The sequence below is a fragment of the Ovis canadensis genome, chromosome 19 (assembly GCF_042477335.2).
Source record: "Ovis canadensis isolate MfBH-ARS-UI-01 breed Bighorn chromosome 19, ARS-UI_OviCan_v2, whole genome shotgun sequence".
Lineage (NCBI taxonomy): Eukaryota > Metazoa > Chordata > Mammalia > Artiodactyla > Bovidae > Ovis > Ovis canadensis.
Genome location: NC_091263.1, coordinates 45278129 through 45299329, shown reverse-complemented (window position 1 = coordinate 45299329; position 21201 = coordinate 45278129). Strand labels below are relative to the sequence as shown.

General features: G+C 42.3%; 1 protein-coding gene across 12 annotated transcripts in view; it reads right to left on the bottom strand.

Annotated features, from left to right (window-relative positions):
• FOXP1 (forkhead box P1) overlaps window positions 1-21201 on the bottom strand; it is a 622410-nt gene that overhangs the window by 87331 nt on the left and 513878 nt on the right. For 5 of the 12 annotated variants that reach the window (XR_011250843.1, XM_069561641.1, XM_069561643.1 and 2 more), the window contains 3 exons: window positions 8472-8609; window positions 7347-7433; window positions 1857-2010 (listed from right to left, as the gene is read on the bottom strand). Coding sequence is in view for 10 of the 12 variants with exons in the window: in XM_069561641.1 (XP_069417742.1) it covers window positions 1857-2010; window positions 7347-7433; window positions 8472-8609 (379 nt within the window). In the remaining 2 variants the exon portion in view is untranslated. Of the gene's footprint in view, window positions 1-1856; window positions 2011-7346; window positions 7434-8471; window positions 8610-19549; window positions 20206-21201 lie in introns of those variants that run through there. The other 7 variants (XR_011250844.1, XM_069561644.1, XM_069561649.1 and 4 more) reach the window with 3 other exon arrangements.

The following is a 21201-nucleotide window of genomic DNA, read 5'->3' as shown; positions in this document are numbered from 1 at the left end:
GATGGCTATGACATGGGTGGTTCATTTCACTAGGAGAAATGTTTATATTTGCATTTATGCATTTTGGGCACACATAAAGACACCCCCTTAGACTATAAATATGCATCTTCTTAATGTTGCGGGGGCTAAAGCGTTAGAGCCGACTGCTAAGCATATCAATCAATGCCATGACTAGTGAATTACCTACCGGTGTCTCTGATATGTTACTGCAGAGATTACACTTCATGCATCACCACATTCATTTCTTTCACATTACATGTGAGCTTGTCTTGTCACTGCCCAATTGCCCTCTTTTGGACAGCTTAGCTGATGGACTATAACAATGAACCTTAGTGAGCACACTTAATAGTATAGGAGCGGTAGGAAAAGATGAGCGAGGTAGAAGCGGAGTCCAGTGGGTGTGTCAGCCCAGCCGGCGATGTTGCCGACAATAAATACAAAGATGTAATTAATGCATGTTATAACATTTTGCAAGCACAAAAGTGCATTAGCCCATGTGTCCTTCCCCCCGCCCACCCCCACCCTGGCACTGCTCAGTTACCAAGTCTTCTATTTCGACAGCAATGGCGATATTGATTATATATTGTGTGGATGAGCAGTAATAGGAGGAGGAGGAGGGGAGTTGAGAGGGAAGTTAAAGGAAGAAAATGTCCTGGGCTCAGCATTAAGACATAAAGAAAACCCAAAGAACCTTAGGAGGGACACAAGTTGGTTGTGGGTGACTCAAGAGACTCGAGGCAGATATGACTCACTGGCCCCACCTGACACCAAAAGTTACTGAACGCATGGCCATGCCTTCAGCATCAAGAGGGGGGAGAAAGAGTTTTCATATTTTGAGCTGTCTCTGTAACGCAACTGAATCCAAGACACCAAAGGTTTTAGCTACCAGTCTTGAAGGCACCACACACACATACACCCGAGTCTACCATGGGCCTTGAAGAGGCAAATGAAATGCACTGTACCACGTACAGCATGGAGGACCTGTATTTCAAAACACAGCATGACTCTTTCTTCTTTCCTTCCCTCCTTCCTTTCCTTCTGGCTGGTCCTGAATAAGTCATTTGTGTATCACATTGCCCACGTGAAAGTTAAGAGTTGCTTCAACCCAGAGGGATGTCCTAAGAACAGCAAAAGTACTCATTTCTGTCTGACGGGAAACATCCATTGACAGAACATGTCAATGGCTTGTCCAAAGAAATTTCTAAATCCATGAAATCTCACTCCTTTTCAAAGAGCTCCAATTCTCAAGAAAGAGCTGGAGATGGACAGGCTGCCTGTTCTAATGGGTGCAGAATCAACTTGCTCAAAAACCAACAATCAAGTGAATGCAAAAGAGAGAGATTCCAACAGAAAACCCCCTTGGCTTCTGTAACAGCGAGAGATGAATCACAATTGTTTACCTGAATTTCTCCCTAGATGTTAAAAAGAGACATTTCAAAGGCATTACTACGATTTAAAACACAGCAAGTTACAGGATGTACAATGTATCTTAAAATGACTAACGAAAGCCTTCAAGAAAATGTATTTGCGATTCCAAACCGAAAATGTGAGATCTGATTAAAATGCTCCCTAAGACAGAGCATTACTGCCTTCTCTCCTGCAACATTTTGATCCTGTGACATCGGCGAAGCCTGCAGACCACCCTAGGTTGTCATCTTGGCACTCACAAGCCCTCCGGCTTCTGGAAGGGTCCATCACTGTTACCTGAGCTGGTTTTGCCTCTAAGTGTGCATCTGCGTGTTTTAAACAAACAATCTCCTTCATGATGAGCTGGAAGGAGACCCCACTCCCCCTGCGCCCCCATCACTGCCCCAGAGTCTTGAGAGACCAATGCCTTTTGCATCATCAATGCTTACCTTGAGTGAGAGGTTGGAGGGGAAGGGCGGGCTGCCCTGGCTGGATGGTTAGAAGGCCCTGGCGCTGCAAAGACAGGAGGTGTTGCTGCTGTAACTGCTGCATCTGTAAAAGTTGCTGCTGGAAAGCCAACTGCTGGGTAGCCACCTGCTGTTGCTGAAAGAAATCAGGCAGGGAAAAAAAAAAAAAAAAAAAAGAATGAGATGGCCACTGCCCAGGGAAGGCGAAATGGATGGTGGTCTTCAAACACCCTGTCATCAGCCAGGACTGAGAGTGGTTACCAGAGCTTCGTGGAAGGCTCAGGCTCAAGGCTGCCTTCAAGGGGACCTCTGCAGAGGAACGAGGGGGTGGGCGGAGGCCCTTTCTCCTGCTGGCTCCCACAGAAAGACAGTTTGCCAATCTAGGCAGTTTTTCCTGTGGTTGGAAAGGCCTGAGTTTTTGCAGTCAGAATGTGGACTTCTAGACTCTGAAACCTGTAATGAGGCACACGAGAAGTCCGGTTTCACCACTCGAGGTCTAGAGGGATTTGAACCCTGAACCCTGAGGTGTGAAGGAGCAAGCTGCCTCTGTCCTGCCTGCACACGGAGAAGCTTTTAACTACTCTGTTTATCACTTCTGACATAAATAAATGAGAAAAAATCAGACCTTTGAAGAAGAAAAACTTCATCTAATATTGTTAATTAGCCATGACAAACGATGAAATAACATTGTAAATCTTTCATAGAAACAGCCACTAGATTTTAATTACACACATTCATAATTTAGCAAACAACATCGCACTCAGCTGTGAGTGCTTAATATGAAGGACACTTTAAGCTGCAGATGCCTTCGCTTGGCTTGAGTTTCAGAAACCAACCCCAAGGTCTGCTGGCTGGTCGTGCTTCCCTACCGGCTTTGTTCTTGAAAAGAAGGGGCTCTGCGATATGATAAATATCTTTCTGTTGATTGGACAATGACAGGAGGAAAACTTTTGTTGTGTAAAACATCAATACATCATTCCTGTGTTTAGCAGGCCTTGCTCCAGCCAAAAAAATTAATGTAGATTTCCTCAGTAATTATCTGAGTGATAGAAAGATAATACAGTGCAGTATTACAATAAATAGAAGGAAATTATCTAATATCCTTAATCTGCGAGGAATCAAATCGAGGTGGAGGTCTTAGCCACATTATGGCTAACAATTATGAAAGAAAAATTAACCCTTCTTGGGGAAGGGAGTTCTGGAACCAGGAAAGAAAAAGAAAGGAAAAAGCTTCTTTAAGAAAAGCCACAAGATTTGTTTTCCTGATTCTGAGTATTATTCAAAACATGAGAGAGACATTCCCAACCAAGAGGACTACAGAACCCTTTCAGAGCCTCACATAACTACACTTTACAAACAACTGCATTCACTTACCCTAACACATGACCTTGATCTGATACATCCATAAAATGGTATATATACCAAGACCTTCTGATGCAAAGTTCAAAGGAGGAGAAACAGAGTGGTTTCCTTTTGGTCTCCATGTAGTTTATTTTATAGTAAAAACCATCATTCTCATATTAGCAACCAATTTCAGACTTACTACCATGCCACTGAGAAAGTTAATTGAGTTTCACTCCAAAAAACAAATTCTATACCACTAACAACAAAAATTTAAATAAATTTAAATGAAAAGCCAGTGTTTTCATTTGAAGAACAGCATGCATAAAATGATCCAATTGTTTTCACCCCTTCCCAAGTTATCACATTAATGTAAAACCCAATGATAGTTATATTCATGTCAAAATGATTTTTTCACTTCTTCAACAGATACTAATTCATGATGCTTTTAAAAAAGGTGGGGGAGGGGAGGAAGAGAAGCAAAAACAACATGGGTACAATACAAGCTCAGGGATTCAGCTCTTGTTGAAGTAGAAAATCATGGGGCGGGGGGTGCCGGGGTCTGGGGAGGGTGTTTCCTGTCTTACTGTAAATGAAATGTTTAGAAATTCTGTATTTATATAAAATGACTGATGGCTGCTCTGTTGTCTCTGTGGCCATCCCTAGGAAAAGCTCATGAGAGCTGTCCGCGTTTGAAAAGCCAGGATATAAAAGTATACAAGGCCCATTGTCCAAAGAAAGAATTTAAAAGCAACACTGGTTGCCAAACTGTGCTCCCCACCCAGTTACCAAACACAGGATACGAGCCGTTTGTTTACTTCTCACAATTGAATGCATACAAAAAAGGTCTCCGTGCAGTCCCCTGGACAGGTCAGTAGTCAGTGTTAAAATGCTAAAATGCCCTGATAAACCTTGCATTTCGGATCCCCTCCCTAGAGCTGCAGTCAAAGGTCTGTTTTCCTTTCTTCGGCTCCTCCCTACCGCCTAACATAAACTGTCATAACTACCCAGGACAAACGGCCCTTTTAAAACAATCAACTTAGCCTACCTCGCCCGCACAGGATGGGCTCTTTTTTTGTGGCCTGACTTAAAATTAACTCTGCCTTCACTTTTCCACACCCGTCCTGTCAAATAGTAATGAGCCGTCACCTAAGAACTAGCTGGATGGGGCTTACGGAGCGCCCATCTTCCCAAGAAGGTCTCAGGTCTGAACTCAACAACTCGAGGCAACTTCAGGAAAAAAAGAGACTAAAGTATGTTGTTCTGGCCCAGGATCAAGTATCTTACTGCAGAGGTGATCAAAAGAGGGAAAAGGCGGGGAGAGGGTGGCTGACGATTCAAAATTATGAGCCACTAATGACTGGGGATTCAGTAAATTAATACACTTGTTCCATCTGTCAACATCCAAGTTCAAACCTTGTTAAAATCCTAACCAGCAGTCCACATCATGAAATTACTACCATGTGACTCTACTTTATGGTAGCACAAAAGGACCACCACCAGCATAGTAATTTCAGGAGGCTCCCCCCTTACCTGGGGGACGTAAGGATCGCCTGGTCACTGTTCCAACAGGACTTGGTAACATTCAGGGGTGCCGTGAACACACCAGTAGAATCCAAGGGGACGTGCTGTAGGTCTGGGCCCAGCCACCCCTCAGGATGTGAAGGCAACACCAGCTTTACCATCAAAACGGATGGCAAAGTGTGACCACAACAAACCCAGTGGCCTGGAGATGCTGAACACTATCACTCATGTAACCACCGTCCCCTGGTTCAGACACAGAGCGGCCCCCTTTTCTCCCCCACCCCCGCTGCCAAATTCCAACACCACCAGCCTGTCTGTGCGCCCGAGATGCCCCCTTCCCTTTCTGAAGGCAGCAATTTGGGCGAGTTAACTTTTATCCTTCCTTCTGCTGTGTAACTTTCGCCTTTGCATTTCTTTATCTGCCCTCTGAGCTCATCTGAACTTTCATGTTCTCCCAGCATGCAGACGTGCATTCCAAACTATGTCTAACAGACCAAGTAAGAGGTTAATAAGAAGTGGCAACAGAAAGGAAAAACACAATCCCTGGTAACTGATAAGAATGACAGTGCGGCCCTTTTTTGTTTGTCTTCAAATATAGAGTTAAAGATCTTTAAAAAACTAAATTTTGATGCCTTTGAAAAGAAAGAAGCACAAAATAACAACAGGGGGTTATTGCCTGCGAGCCACAGGGGAGAAACTCCATAATTCTTATTCTCCCTTTTGAAGGCTGTTAGAAATCTGATTCAAAAAAGCAACAGCAGAAGGGGAAACCTCTTGAGGCTGTAACCATTTCCTGTGATCATGCATAATGTGCTTCAAAAGTGGGTTTTTACCAATTCTGTTGATCAATTGCACCTCCTTCATATCCCTTCTTTTTTCTGCTGTGTTTACATCTGATGTGACTCCGTGACAAGCACTGTCTGAGACTGTGAAACAGGCCTGTCATGTTGATTTATGGGCGCATCAAACCACAACTTGTCCAAACTGAAGCTCGCAGTTCATTAATTAGAGAGTTGTGACTTTGAAGTCAGCTTTCAGACTGTGGTTTTTAACATTTGGCTTAATTTATATGCTCTTGAATGTGGATCTCTAAGGAAAAAACTGAAATTCCCTTCTTGTCTTTGAACTTCTTTTGACCGCACAATAATCATTTCTTTGTCCAGAGTGATGCCTGCAATCCCAGAGTCATTAACGCGCATTGAACTGCCACTGATGAGTAAGCCCTACTGAATTAGAAAAACAGCCAGCAAAACAAAGCTGAGAGCCTTCTGCACAGTGATATCTCACAATTACATGCCTTCCCTCCCTGTGCCATTTCCATTTTAATTACTGTTAGTCCTTTAGATTTACATTTTAGACACTTTTTAATCTGTTCCCTTTTTTATTATGGCAGCACCCGGTAGCGCGCCACCGTACTTAAGGTTGTGTCAGCAGTTTCATTAAAACACCTCCTCCCCTTCAGCCCCAAACTGCCCCTACTCTGCAGGGGTTTTCATCCAGGCTGCTACCCAGGGTGAACCCTTGGCAGGGCACGGAAAACGCACCCAGTTTGTGCAGAGCGAGGAAGCGGCACAGTGAGAACAGCTGGGTCATTCCCAGAGTGCGAAAACAGGCGTTTCCAGGCACCCGCGCTCCTGAGACGGCCAGGGACAGAGTCACCTGGCAGGACTCCTTCTAAGCTGAAGGCAGGGGCTGCCTGCTGCAGGCCAGCAAAGAAGCTATTCAGTGGGACTGGGAGCTGTTTACCAAGCTCTACATTGTCATTCCGAGGAGAATACTCAAATGCAAAGAATTTCAGTCTACCGTGAAAACACGCAGAGATAAGTGACATTGGATAACTTTGAAATGGGGAGAGAGATGTCACGATAACACACACATGCCCAGAGGTACTCCCCCATCTGACCAAGCCTCGGCCACACTGAGTCGCATAGAAGGTGGGACAGAAACCCTGCCTGGGAAGGTCTTCCCTTCTGTTGAGAGAATACTGTTACCTAACTGGGCAGTAGGCACACGTGATCACTATGCCCACTTATAAAGGCCTGCATACACAGAAGCTATCGCAATACACAAGTTTTTCTCAGAAGGACACAAATACTCCAAGCCTGCCATTAGCAATTATGATCCATGCAACTTGGAAGAAGTTGTTCAACAAAGATGGGGTGTTCTGAACCCTGCTCTAACTTTTGGCATAAGGGATTCTTTTTCTGAAGGCAAAAGCCATCACCAATACCCAAGCTCTTGGAGCTGGGAAAAAAAATATCAAGTGTGTGCCCAGGTAAAATTTTACTGGGAGCACTTCACCTCCCCTAGCTAGATCTCAGCTCAGCAGTGCATTTGCAAAAGTCACCCTAAAGGTTCGGCCCAACCTCCTCTTCCCAGCGCCCATACGAGGTACACCTGTAGCAGTGTTCAAAAATACGTGGCAGCCAGTGAGCAGAACCCAGAAAAATCTGAAAGAAAACAGGACAATAACTCTCAGTCTGAAAGCTGAGAACCGATAGAGTCAGCTCAGTTGTGCAATCATTTAAAAGATGAATGACAGTTTAATAGCCACGAGATAGTCCTCTGGGATCTGTGGTTTGAAAGTAAAATATGTATTGTCGGTACCTCTTTAGGCTGTTTTCCAGCATGTTGTTGTAAAAGTTGAAGCTGCAACTGTTCCTGTTGTTTTTTATAAAACTCTTGAAGCTGCTGCTACAAAGGAAAAAGAGGACGGTAAGTAACAGAGGGCAGTGCCAAGCCACTGTCCCTTTCGGTGCTATACACAAACTGTGATTTGAAAAATAGCATCCTTTTATCTGTAATGGCCTGACCTTTAGTTTGAAACTCAACAATAAATTTCAGTGCATGCTGACTCTTCTTGGCATTATTGTTTGAAAAGTAATCTCCAAAATGAACTGATGAAAAACATACCATTTTTCTACACAAACTAATTAAAAGAAGGCAAGGAATGACCTTTGATTGTACAACAAAGCTAAAGCGCCTTTGCTGAGGGAGTCTGGTGACTCTCTGCTGCAGATTGTGCATGCTCAGTGTCAGGCTTGGGTGGTGCTGGGGGCTGTTCAGTGTGGACATCTCCGTGTGGCCAGTTTCCTCTGCCTCCAGTCCCCAACCACCTTGCCTCAGCAGCTCCCATCGCTATGGTCCCGAATCCCCACTATCTGGTTCAGGGGTCCATCAGAGCAGACTATGAGGTCCGCATGGCACCATGGCAGCCAGAAGCTTATTTCAGCATCAGCAGATACAAAAAGGGTGAAACCAACTGTGCACCTGACAATTAACAAACTCCAAGATGCTTCCTGATGTTGAAAAGTTCTGTATGCTTCTGAGTTGAAATGGGGACTTCGAGAGCTGTCACATTTAAACCTGCTCCTGACATGCTCTCGTTTTGCTTTGATTCACATCATTTAGAAGCCTCTGGGCTTACCAAATAAAAGAGCGCAAAGCCCCCTAAGCCGAAAAAATCTTACTTCTACCAAGTCCAATTATAGCCCTAATCTCAGTCCATCGGGTACTCTCCTGGCCCAAACCCTCGTGGCTTTGGCAGGGTCCCTCTCTTTCAAGGATGCAAATGCAGTTGATCACCCAGGGACCAACGTATATCCTGCCCCACCCGCCTCGCTCTGCTTACTGCTTCAATGGGCAAAGGAGCTGCTCAGGTGAGGGCAAGTATGAATGGAGGGGTGGGGCCCTGGAGGCATGGGATGCTGGGGAAGGAGGAAGGACCATTACCTGTTGAAGCATGAGGGCCTGCTGCTGCTGGAGGAGAACCTGGAGCTGCTGAGGGCTCAGCACTTGCTGCTGGAGAATCTGCTGCATTTGCTGGGGAGTGATAACTTGAGGTGTCATCATAGCCACTGACACGGGAACCTAGAACGTTAACGAAGGATAAATAGGAAGCCAGGAAATCGCACACCCACAGCACTCAGCCTTCCACGTTCAGTGACAGACTGTCTTCAGCCTGCATAGAGGACTGACCCATTTCCCATATGCGATTCATCTGTCCAAAGGGGATGCAGCCACAAACTCTAAGCAATCAAGTAGTGGATTTCAAATAAAGAAAAATAAAACAAAACCTTGCAGCCACTGACAAGCGTTCCTAAGAGTTTGGTAAGCAAACAAGGAGTAAAAGCTTAATACAAGCTACCTGGAGCTAAGGTTGGTGTGATGTCAGTTGCTTAATGAGTTCTTGGTCATAGTGAGATATAGGAAGTTAACACCAACTTGAATTTTAGGGAAGAAGTTTAATGGGAACCAATATTTTCCCAGCTAGAGCCAATACAATCAGGCTTCTGTGGACAGTTATTCTGAGAGCAGTCCATGAACACCGAGTCCTATGGGCGGCTGAACCTTGGAGGCACCTTGCGAACTGCAACACAGACCCTCCCTCTGATGCCTTTGCCCTTCCCTGTTCACCCAGCACACAGATGTCTCAATTCTTTCATGGTGTAAAAGCCGCTTTCCATGACATTTCAGTGACAAACAGCTACAGTGATGAACTCGATAGCATTTCATATTTGCAACTGTTAACACGTTTCTGCACGGGCATCTCTGCAAAGAACCTGCACACTGTATCTGAAAGGATGATGTCTTGTTCAGATAAAACACTGACATTAAAATGACAGGCTGTCTTGGCCAAGGTTACACAAATTGTATTCAAGCGGATACCTAATGACAATGCTATGAATTCTGCAAGCTTTCTAGAATGTAATTTAGCTATTCAAAATAATCACTGCACTTGTGTTTAATTTGCAGACTACATGAGAACCATTTTGTCAGGCCCCGTAATACAAGAAGACTATTTCATGAAAAATTATCCCCCCCCAAATAAAAAGATAAGGAAAGGGGGAAAAAAATGAAAGAAAAGACAAAACCTGTATGTCTTCGAACAGTAATATTTAAGCATCTTACTTTTCTTTGGTTTCTAATCAAACATGTGACAGCAAGAAGCTAGAAGCAGTAAAGGATATACTTTGTTAAAAAGGATCTGCTGTCATCTCATGTATTACAATAAAAGGTAATAATAACATGTTTTGCACTTTGCCTGTGTGCCACTTAAAAAAAAAAAATCCGGCAGACAATAGCTGATCAGAAGATAAAAGAATTAAAAAAAATCTTTCAGGGGAGCAGTAAGCAAAAGGGAGAAATGCAGTATTAATTTTATGTAACATAATGTCTTAATATGCAGTTTATCTTGACTTTTTCACATGATTTGGCCTGTCATTTGCATAGAGAGCTCTCATTCCTAATTTCACAGTCATTATGCACTGATGTCCCGATTTCTCAGCATCACTAATTTTGATGAACTAAAAATGGTTCCTGAAGGTCAGATTCATATACAGTGAACAGCCTCCACTGTTGTTGTGGGCATGTTTTGTGTGGGGGGATGTTTACGTGCAAGTCTCTCATTGTTTGGAAAACACTAGCTGGAACATTTGAAAATTTTCATTAACCCAAGTCTGGAAGGTCATCATCAAATTCTTCCTATTGCAGTGGCCTTTTAAGTGTAGCTGTAGATACACTGTAATTTAAAACAGATGGGCATGTCTGAATATTTTTATATGCAAACAGGGACAGATGTATATGAATGGATAAATTATCCTTTTAAAAAGATACTCTGCCGCACGAAATATCACCAATGATGAGAACAGTGAACTTGCGTTTAATCTAGGACAAACACCAAGAAGACATTATCCAAGCATCTAACCATCTAGAAATTAATTCCAATTAGTTGACTCTGTCTTCATACAGGAGAAACTTTCTGAAAGCTTCAATCTGTATTGGGTGCCAATCACTATCTTTTGAGCAGCGAAAGCCAACATATCACGATGGAAGTTTACTTTTCCTTGAGAGTTGCATCATCACACAGGGAGGTTTGATTAAGCAAACAAAAGAACCATGTTTAAGGTTTCTTTTTTTCCTCCTGCATTTCTTGGATGATATACAAAATAAATATTCTTGAGCCAAATTTCTGATGGTGATGAACAGGAAAATAGACAGGAACAGGGTGGTGTAAGATCGAAGCTGGTGATGCACAAGAAATTAACAGTGTTGTAACAGAAACCACCATAGACAGCCTCGTGCTCACAATTTTTAAAGTGACTGTGGAAAACCTATGTTAGAAATGGGGACCAGAGAACTTTTGGGGGTGACAGAAGAGTCAGCTATCCTGGTTGGTTTGGTGGTCACAGAGGTGGATACAATTGCCAAAATCCTTCCAACTGTCTACTTAAATACACTTTATCATATGTAAATTATTCTTCAACGAAACAGATCTAAAAGTTTAAAAAAGGACTTAGGCTCACAGATAATTTTTAAATCCCCATATACAGTCAACAGTTTAAATCTCCTTTCCCCAGAGTTATTTATTCAACGTCCATAGTCATGTTACAGAACAGTAAAATGATCTTGAGGCTCCCCTTCTTTTTCCCCCGTGGACATCTCCATGGAGGTGGTGACGAATAATCAAACGCTTAAAGCAGCAGACACAGCCAAAGGAGGGAAAGGGGCGAGAAGCCTGAGTAATCCTCCAGCCTGGTGACAGGTCTCTGAATGAGCAGAAGTGGGCTATCAGATCCTGGTGGCCTCAGCTCTGCTTTTACATCTGAAACCACATTTTCACACCAGTTAACGCTGAGCTTCCAGAGTGGGCTCGAGCTTCATTTATAAACGTAATGAAACTGCGATTTCCCCCAAAGTTTCTCCTCCAACATGTCATGAAAATCAGTTATGGAAAGCTTTCACAAACATAGCCAAATGAACCAGAAACCATTGTGGGGTGGAAAAGGAAAAGAGGAAGAAATCTGAACACAGTGAGAGGCTTGAAACAGTTAAGAATTATAGCCTACACATTCACTGCCTTAGCTCTCGATGTCCAACTTTTTCACGTAGCTAGTCCCTACTAATACTGGGAATCAAAGGGCATGCAGTACCAGCGAGAGGCTATTACAGCCCACACTTTATTGCCCATTACTACTGAGGTCATTAGCGGCAAGAGTGATTGTACTGGTCTTAACCTATTGATCACTGTAACTACTATCATTTAATCCTGTGTTGAATGTCTGGAAAGCAGCTAAAGGCACACAAGAGAGAGTGCTTCAGCATTGAGAAATATGGCCAAGGCTTCGAAATTACACTTTGATTCATAAAATCTAGCCACTGGTTTAAATCAATAGTATTTAAAACAGTCATGTGAGTTTTTAACTACAGCGCTCTAGTATTTATGAGCTCCTCTTTCAGAGTATTCAGTCAAAACTAAACTCCCCCCCACCAATTCCATGCATCTACCTTACCCTCCTTGAGATAAAAACATTAATTTCTGAGGTTTGTGTGCTACAGGGCTCGTGCCTTAACTAGGAGCTCAAGCTAATTCTTGATTTCTTTCTCAAATGACAGTTTAAATGTAATGCAAAAAAAAAAAAAGTATCCCCGATACTGTAACTACCTTAACTCTTTGAGTATATAGAAATGAGTATGTTTTATGAGTTAACAATGAATCATAGAAGGCAATTTATGAAGAACGAGAATGATTCCGTCTAGCTGCCTTCAGGAATCAGAAATTCAAATTAAACTTCTGGCAGACATTTAAAGAATGCTAGCATACAAAACTGAATTTAAAACACACACACACACGCATACACACACACACAGAGTTAACACTCTTTAGTTGAGTTTCAAGAGGAAGTCAGGAATTAAAAACAAAAATTGCTTGATACACTGCTGACTGATAGCAACCGGGTGTGGCCCAGCCCAGGTGCGCACAAACCTTCGAGCATGGCAACCTGACAGCTGTGCCGCCATCGGGGCGCTGCGGGCGCGCCTGCTGCTGCCTCCCCACCCCGTTCTCGGCACCAACAAGTGGATGGGTAACAGCCCATCCACTGCTGTGCAAACTCTCCCTGATACAGTTTTCTTTTACTTCCAAATGGCTTTATAGCAGCTGAACGCTAGAAGACCACTGAAACAATCTGGCTTATTTTTCCCTGCACCCTCAATGGGGAAAGGCAGGTGAGCGGGAAGGGGATAGTGTAAAAAGCAAACAAATAAATAAAACACCCGCAGAAACAATACTTTATTTCTAATCCCAGAGACAATTGGAGGAATTGGGTGGGAGGGGAGATGACACAATATAAATACTGAAAATAACATGTCATCTTTTTTCTTCCTTTCTCTTTAGTTTACACTCAGTGTTAACTCTAAGTAAATGCTGCCAGGTATAAATACACAGAGATCTTGGACATGAGCATATTCTCATAACTGCTATGGCTACAAATAATGCAAATGTAAAGATACACACATTTAAAATACTGTTGTATTTCCATTTCTCTGGATTAAGAATTTAGAAACTGGTTTTCATCTCTGGTTATTCACTTCATGGATGTCCCAAGGAACTGAAGTCCTTTCCAGATCTCAGGCTCTACCTGGATGATAACTGACGAGGTTAGGCAGTGTTACTTGGCTCATCAAGTAAGAGCAAAATGAATTAAATTAGAATGCTCCACAACATCAAAGCAGAACCAAAGAAAATGGCTCCCCATGCAAAAACAAACAAACAAACAACAAAAAAAAAACCTATGTCAAATTTGATAATATCATACAGAAGCTAGCCTGTGTGAAAGAAAAGAAATAGCAAGCCCCCCTCCAAGACAGACCAGTGTTCATAATTAATAACTCAGTGGATACAACTGATATATCACCAAACAAAAAAGTTAGAAATCTTCTATCTATTCCCCATGGTATTTAGAAAGAAGGAGGAAAACACACATACAAAATCCACCAAAAGCCACAGATAGCATGTGAGGCAGCTGTATCATACTGGAAAGAAAATATGTTTCTGACATAATATTTCAGTCTTCAAAAAATTTTTTAAAAAGCATGCTATTCATGTGGAAAGTATAATTCTGTTTCATTATAGAATTCTCCTTTTTGTATAACTCTTTTAGGCTTCGCTATTTTGCCACAATACTGTACAAAGCATTAAGGCAGGTAATGGTTATTATATTAATGCAAAATCATCTAAGTAGTCAGTCATTAGCATAACTGTTCTTTCAGTAACAATACAACCACCTATTAAAATTTTAGGGGAAAAAAAGACCTCTTTAAAATGCAATTAGCATTTCATTTTTTATCATTTTGTTTATTACATTCTATCAAAAAGGGCTATCTTTCTTGTAAGAAGAACTGTATGGCCAAGACTTGTCTGCCAATCAGGAGTTATTTCAGGTTATCAAGCCTAATAAGCAATCTCTAAGCCTAATAAGCAACGTTCTCCAAGCTCTTTTGTCTCTAAATTGTAAAAAGTGGTATAAATTCATATTTGTTTACAGCACAGGCATTCATGGGACCTCCACTGCTCTCTCACATTTCCCCACGCACATAAGGTTACTCACTGAGTGCCAGTGTAATTGTTTTAGCGCTAATAAATATCAGCTTCATTTGCATAAAAATGTAAAGTTTACATGAATTAAATCGCTTACCCCATTAGCGACCGTTAAATACAGGAAACAATGGAAGCTACACATGAAAATAATCATCCAATAAGCCTTGATCTTTTCAACCTGTCAACTATTATTATTATTATTAATAGTATTATTTAAATCCAGAAAAAAGCTCCTCTTTCCTTGTTCAGTCTCTTTCTCTTGGAAGAGGGATAGAAAACAATTTAGTGCACATGGATCAAACCTGCTATGATAGTTTATATTAACAACAACGAAAGTGGTCTTTTAGGACTGCAAAGAGGAGGAGAGAGAACTATTCCAAGAAGGTCCCTCAGAAAACATTCTAGCCACAGTCCTGAAGAAAAAAGGAAGAGGCCTTGGCTAAATAAGCTCCATTATATTGAAGCATTATTCAAAAATAGTGCAAGGGAGGGCAACTGTATCCATCTTATTTGACACACACAGAGGATTAGAATAAGGAAAGACAACTTGGAGATACGGTTGTAGATCAACAGATACTGTTAGATGAAGAAAAATTAAATGTTGATCTTTTGCACATCACACATTTTCTACAAGAATAAATTGACAGGTCTTCACATTTTAACCAGCACTGAAAATATAATAGAGGTGCTTACCTACATTTTTATTTTTTATTATTTACTGAGATGGAGGGGGGGAGGATTTTAGTTGAATTTGAACAGACAGGTAGGCCAAAATTAGATCATTCCGAAGTTTTTAAGACCTAACTTAGGGTGCAATCACCTTGGTTTTTTTCCCTTCAGAATTACAACTTCTGTTTCTCAAATTATGTAGTTTCCCAACACGTTATCCAGAACAATTAAACTAAGGGGTGCAAATTAGATTCTAATGAGAAAACATCAGTTGCTTCTCTGACAATCTCACCATTCACTGATTTATTTCTAATGAAGACAAAGCCCAACCCAAAGCTCCTTATGTGATAAAGGACAAAACATGATCCAAGATGCCTAGTAAAAATCAAGGCAAATGGGAAAGCCAGACCCACCCTCATGAAGTGGTGTGACAATTAGAGTGATTGTACAAAAAGCCATCTTCAGGACAAAGTAAAAGAAATTAAGCTGCCACAACTGTAACAGGTTAGATGAAAAAAATCAAAATTTAATGTATTCTCCCCTGTGTCATCTTGTTTTGTCAAGACATCAAATAGAATTGGGAAGTACAAAATAACAAGCCCTTGAGAAATCACAGAAGCCGACCTTTTTGATGTTGTTGATTTACCTTGTTCTCAGTTATTTGAACAATGATGTTTCAGATTTAAAGGCCAGATAAAGCTTAAATATCAAAACATGATACCAAGGTATCCCCCCCAAAAAGTGCACCCTAACATTTAGCCTGCAAGTTCATTGATTAGCTGCCTTCAACCAGATTGGAAAAGGAGGCACAGTGCATGTATTCAATATTTATTTCTCTCATTCTAAATTAATTTCTCTTCAAAAGCTGCCAGGTTGGAAGAAAGACTCAGAGATTACTCCTACAATGCTCAAGTCGAGGCCCAGTTCAGGTCTTTCCAGATTAATTCAAGTTTCCACAATCTGCAGAGGACTGTTCAGCTAAGAGGTAACTGAGTTTTCTCTTTTTAAAAAGAGTAAATAAAGGTGAATATAGAAAGCCATTTATGAGGAGGGGGAAAAAGTACTGCACACTTTGAAATGACTCAAACCAATGTCCAGAAACATCATGCTGCTGGCCAAGAACAGAAATCTTTCACCAAAGAGCAACAAATTCAAATTTATCCCCAAATCTAGGCATGCAGGTATACATAAAGTACATTCCTTCTCTGCCCCCAGAGAGCTACAGTATCAACAACATAACTCCAAGTCTGATATATTTTGTACAAAGATGTATAGGATCAATGTATCACTCCATAGCTTTCTCAATTTTTACATGTAGATAGCTGCTTCTATCACAACATACAGAGCAGTGAAAAAAAAAAGAAAAAGAAAAGAAATCTGTTTAAAAGGCACTAAAAGTAAATAACCAAGTATTTACAATCACTAGGAGAATTTGTAAGATCGAGACTAGCTAATAGCTATTAAATTACTCTAATTCCTTGTCATCAAATTAATATGCATTTTAACACATAACAGACACACACACACAGGCACTATGCATTTATTTACTTGAACCTTCTCTGGTCAACTGTTGCTGCCTAATACTCTTGCTTATAAATCACACACAGTCACACAGAACTACCTGAAGTGGATTCTGACTACTCTATTTGTCCAATTTCTAAGAGGACGGCTATCCATTTCTCTTTAGTGGTGTTCATCTACAACTAAATCACAAAATAAATTTCTTCAATCTTCTTTTTTGCCAATTCAAATTTTATTAACATTTTAGTTCTGGCTTAGACGCTCGTCACACTACCGTTTCCTGATTGTCTTAGAAGCACTGTAGCTGCAACACACTTCTGCCACGTTAGCCAAAATAAATCTGGAATTTCATTGCTTTTAATTAATCTGGATTTTAATTTCACTGTACCTTGCAATTGTGTGGAGGTTGGCTGAAAAGTTGCAGGACTGGTCAGTATCATGAAAGAGTTTATCTTTCAAGTGACAGCTCCTGACAACGTGCAAAGACACGGTAGTGATGGTCAGGGTTTTGTTTTTAAGGTACATCTGACTGCAAACAACAAAAAAATTCAAGCCAACCATTCCTATCATAAGCTTTCTGATGATTTATGGTTTACCAACTGAGCAAGGTTACGCAACACTGCATGCCTTTAGATGCATTACTTCAGCTAGTTGAGATTTAATTAAGATCACAGCCTCTAAAATCCCTGTCAAATGAAAATTCAGAGAAGACAATACACTCTATAGCTTCATGCAGAATGTTTCCATTCTGTTCTCTGGAAAAATGTGAGTTAATCTGTGTTTCTATGGCTGCAGACAAAAGTTCACTAATTTTATTTTCTTTTGACACTTAGGTTGTTTTCTATTGTGTATGTCATTGAGATCATTCCCTTCCAGAGAAGGAAGGAAAAAAAAATCGAGAGTGAAACACGTTGCAGAAAATGCACTTGACATTATTATCCGACATTATCATAGCTTAGCTATGATGTCATCACATCTTCATAAAATCAGTCCATGCTTAGGAGAGTTTCATTTAATGAAATATATTTATTTAAAAACACAACACAAATGGGAAATCTACCTTCCATGAATTACTCAGGTTAAAGAATTGACATGTTAGGCTCCTCATTTCCTTAACTGACCAACTTTTTATCAAATGAGTTGGATATATGGTTAGAAAAGAAAGTTCTCGGGGCAAATGAGAGAGCATAAAGCCCATTACTTTCATTCTGTAAGTACTCCTTAAGGGCAATACATAGGCACACGCACACACACATTTAACAGACTTCTTACAGAATGGCATTGACCAATTTTTTTCTCTGAAAAAAAAAATTATGATCACGTGGCCCTTTACCTAGTCCAACATATTTTTATTTGCATCATCTTAATATCTGGTTGCTTATCTCATGCCTTAGAAATGACAGGTGCTCGTAGTCTTGCTCTTGACAGGCCACTACACAAATAACTGTCTTGCCTGAAAGGGCTAATGCAGTACTAATGAACAATAAATCAACTTTGATTATCAAGTGTCAGCCCAATCCGTTTTCAGTTTGGCTCTATCACATCCTAGAGTAAGTCAGCCAGTGTCTCTGGGTAGGCAGTCTGTATTTTGGTTTCATTTTTACACACTTTTCACTGAAATGTGTCAAGCAGCTACAAAGAATCAAGTAAAATGGAAGCAGACCTTTTTTCAATGTAAGTGAAGGGCATCAATTAGGAGAATGTGCTTCTGCCTTCATTCGGTTCCTTTCATGAGGAGTCTTAACATTCAAGAAAGCCTTGTATTCTTTTAAACGACAGCAACAGCACAGATCCTAAACTAGAATCCTAATGTGATCATGTTTGAGGTTTTTGACAATGACATGCTAGCTTGAACACTTCACCACATAAACCACCTTTGACTGCACATTCCTTTTGGAAAATCTATTACAAACAAATGAACAACAAAAAGCAATAAAAGGTCGCTACTAAAATAAAAACTTCACTCGATTTAAAGTAAAAAAAAAAGCTCTTTTTAACACTGACTTCTTAATAAAATAAATGTAACTTATTTTTTCTTAAGCAGATTAGTCATTGATAGTATGATTCACATTTCCTGTTATCAGGCTTAATTTTTCCCCCAAATGTGTCACTTTCAGAATGTTGGAATCTATGGAAATTAGGTGATTTGCATTTTTAAATTGGCTTGATTAGAACATTTGATCTGTGTGGACAAGAATATAAAATTAATAGATATTTTACTCGGAACCGGCAGGCCTTGAAGGAGTTAATCCCAAAGAGGAAGAGTCTATATGTACTTTGCTCTAAAACTTTACCACCCACTTCCTAAAGGTCCCCTCCTTCCCATCACGACACTTGGGGGTGGGGGCGGGGGCACAAGAAAGTCTCCTTTCCACTGACCGTCCTTCAGGCAGTTCTGACAGTTGAGTTTGCTACATTCAGAGACCGTTCAGATGGGAGCACCCCGTGGCAATTCCTCAGTCGGCTGCGCGTCCTAACCCAAACCCCACTCACCACTTAACCAGCAAAGTAATGCAACAGAGGCTGAAACTCCCAAACCTGCCGGGGTGCCCCTCCGTGGCCTGCCCATTCTGGCCTGGGGCTTTATTCGTCTCCCTTCCCCCCCGCCCCTTGACTGTGTGTGAACTCCTTGAATTTGAACGGCTAAGCTGAAAATAGCCTAGACAGATATAGAAACAAACTATCAGAAGCAAAGAAACATCCACACGGGTTACATTGAGAGGGAAGGCTCCCTGTATATTTCACACGCTCTCAAAGTGACATAAATCACACCCCAGAAACGTCCCCAGAAAGGAGTGATGGCGAGGGCTTTACCAAAGTGGCTGCCTGAAGGCCAGACCGGCAGAAAACGAGTCGCAAACGAAAAAAAAGAGCGAGAGAGAGCGCGAGAGCAAAACACAAGCAGGACTTCCTCCAACTCTCAACTACACCCCACCCATGAACATTTAAAAAAAGGGAGAGCAAGAGAGAAGGGGGGTGGGGGGAGAGTGATCTCTCTTTCAGGACCCACAGGCCTGGAGCTGCTTCTTCCCACCCTTCCACTCCCTCCTCCGCCTCCACTTCCAGAGCGCAACTCCTACCCAAGTTGGTAAACAGCGATGGTTATTATTATTTTTTTTCCAAAAGACTCAACTTAGAAACCCTCGGGCGCTCCTGCCTTCCCCAATGAGGCCCCAGGAAGCTGGCACCGCGGAGCCCGGGAAGGAGAGCAGAACGGCGAAGATCAATCATAGGGACCAACCTGACACTCTCCATGTAGCCGCCAGGCGCGCGGAGCCGGCTCGGGGCGCCCGCGCGGGCCGGGCGTGGGGTCCGGCGGCCTCGGCGTGCGGGCGGACTGCACGCGCGCAGGGGCGCTCCGGCTCGCGGGCTGACAAGACGCGCCGCGCCGCGCCCACCCGCCCCGCCCTGCTCCACCAATCACAACCCGCCTCTAAACACCCCGCGCCGCGCCGCGCCCCACACAATGGGCTCCGCGGCCCGTGCCCCGCGCCCGCGCCCCCGGCCCCCTCCTCGCGGCAGGTGAAATCACTCTCTGCTGAAACCCGGCTTTTGTTTCGGGAGCAACTCCGCTTAATTGCTGTTAACCCTTTGACCCGCCTCTGGCTGACGTCTGGGAAGCCGGGCGCGGCGCGCGTCTCTCCCTCCGGCCCGGGCTGCCGGGTCGGGGCTTTTTGGTGGGGTGGCGTGTTTGTTTCCTCTTGGAAACTGACAAAGAGTTGTCCCGGCCTTTCAGAGCAACCCGAGCGGCAAAGCAGGGGAACTGGCGCGCCCGGGCGCACACCCCGACTGCTTGGAGCAACTGTTGAGAATCGGAAGGGGATGCGGGGCTCAAAGGCAGCGCCGGAGAACTTCCTCGAAAACGGCCTTTGCGGGAGAACTTTCGCTTCGCGCCCTGGGGTTAACCCGGCCTTGGCCTCTTTTTATCCACCGCCCCCCCCCCCTTTTCTTTCCTAGAGTCGGCTTCGCCAAAGTCTGCTTGTGCGCGCAGAGGAAAACTAACCCGACTCGGGGGTTGGAATAAATAACAACCAACGTGCCTTGTCGCTGAACCAAGCTACTTCCCCTCTAGAACGACAGCTGCTCAAGCAAGCATCTGCCACTCGTTCGCTAAGAAATAATTCTCTAAATCCCTGTCTTATTTATACAACAACAGCAACAACACTGACTACTCTCAAGGAGCACTTGAAGATGACCTCTGTTAGAAATAGTCACTGCTCTTTAAAGCCGAATACAGTGTGAGAGGAAAAAAAATAGTCACCAATATGCTAAACTTTGTTGGCTCAACTGGCCCGGTTTCAGTGCCAGGTTAATTTAGTCACTTTCGGCAGCTCTAGAAATCACCTAATTTACCTTTGTTCAATTTAGAGGAAAACTTTTGGCCTATACTTACAAAACAAACAAGACTCTAACGTTTTTGTTTTTCTCAAAATATTCGAGGCAAAAAAGTGGTTGTGACATCAATGATTATGTGTTTTCCCTCAATTAAAAAAAAAAAAAAAAGGGCCACAAATCCTAACCCAGTAATTTCAGTTTTACTTGAAAGTATTTTTCCATTTGAGGTGTTAAACTATACACCAGAAAGCATATTGATAATATTTCCAATCAAGCAAATATCTGAATTTCAATCAGGTCAGCTGGGGAGCAAGCAATTCCCCCATTAATCTGGCAGCAAAAGAGACAAAAGCGCCAGTTGACTGTCAACTTATGATCAGATGTTAAATGGGTGCAGCACAGTCCGTGCTCCACCCTAAAGTGTTTTTGTGTTAGATAACAAATTTATTAATGGGATTTTTCAGGTCACAAAAATGTGACCCCACCCTGTCATGAATATTCAATAGAGAACCAAGGGCATTCTTTTTTGGGGAGAGGGGCCTTAAATCTGCCAGTGTA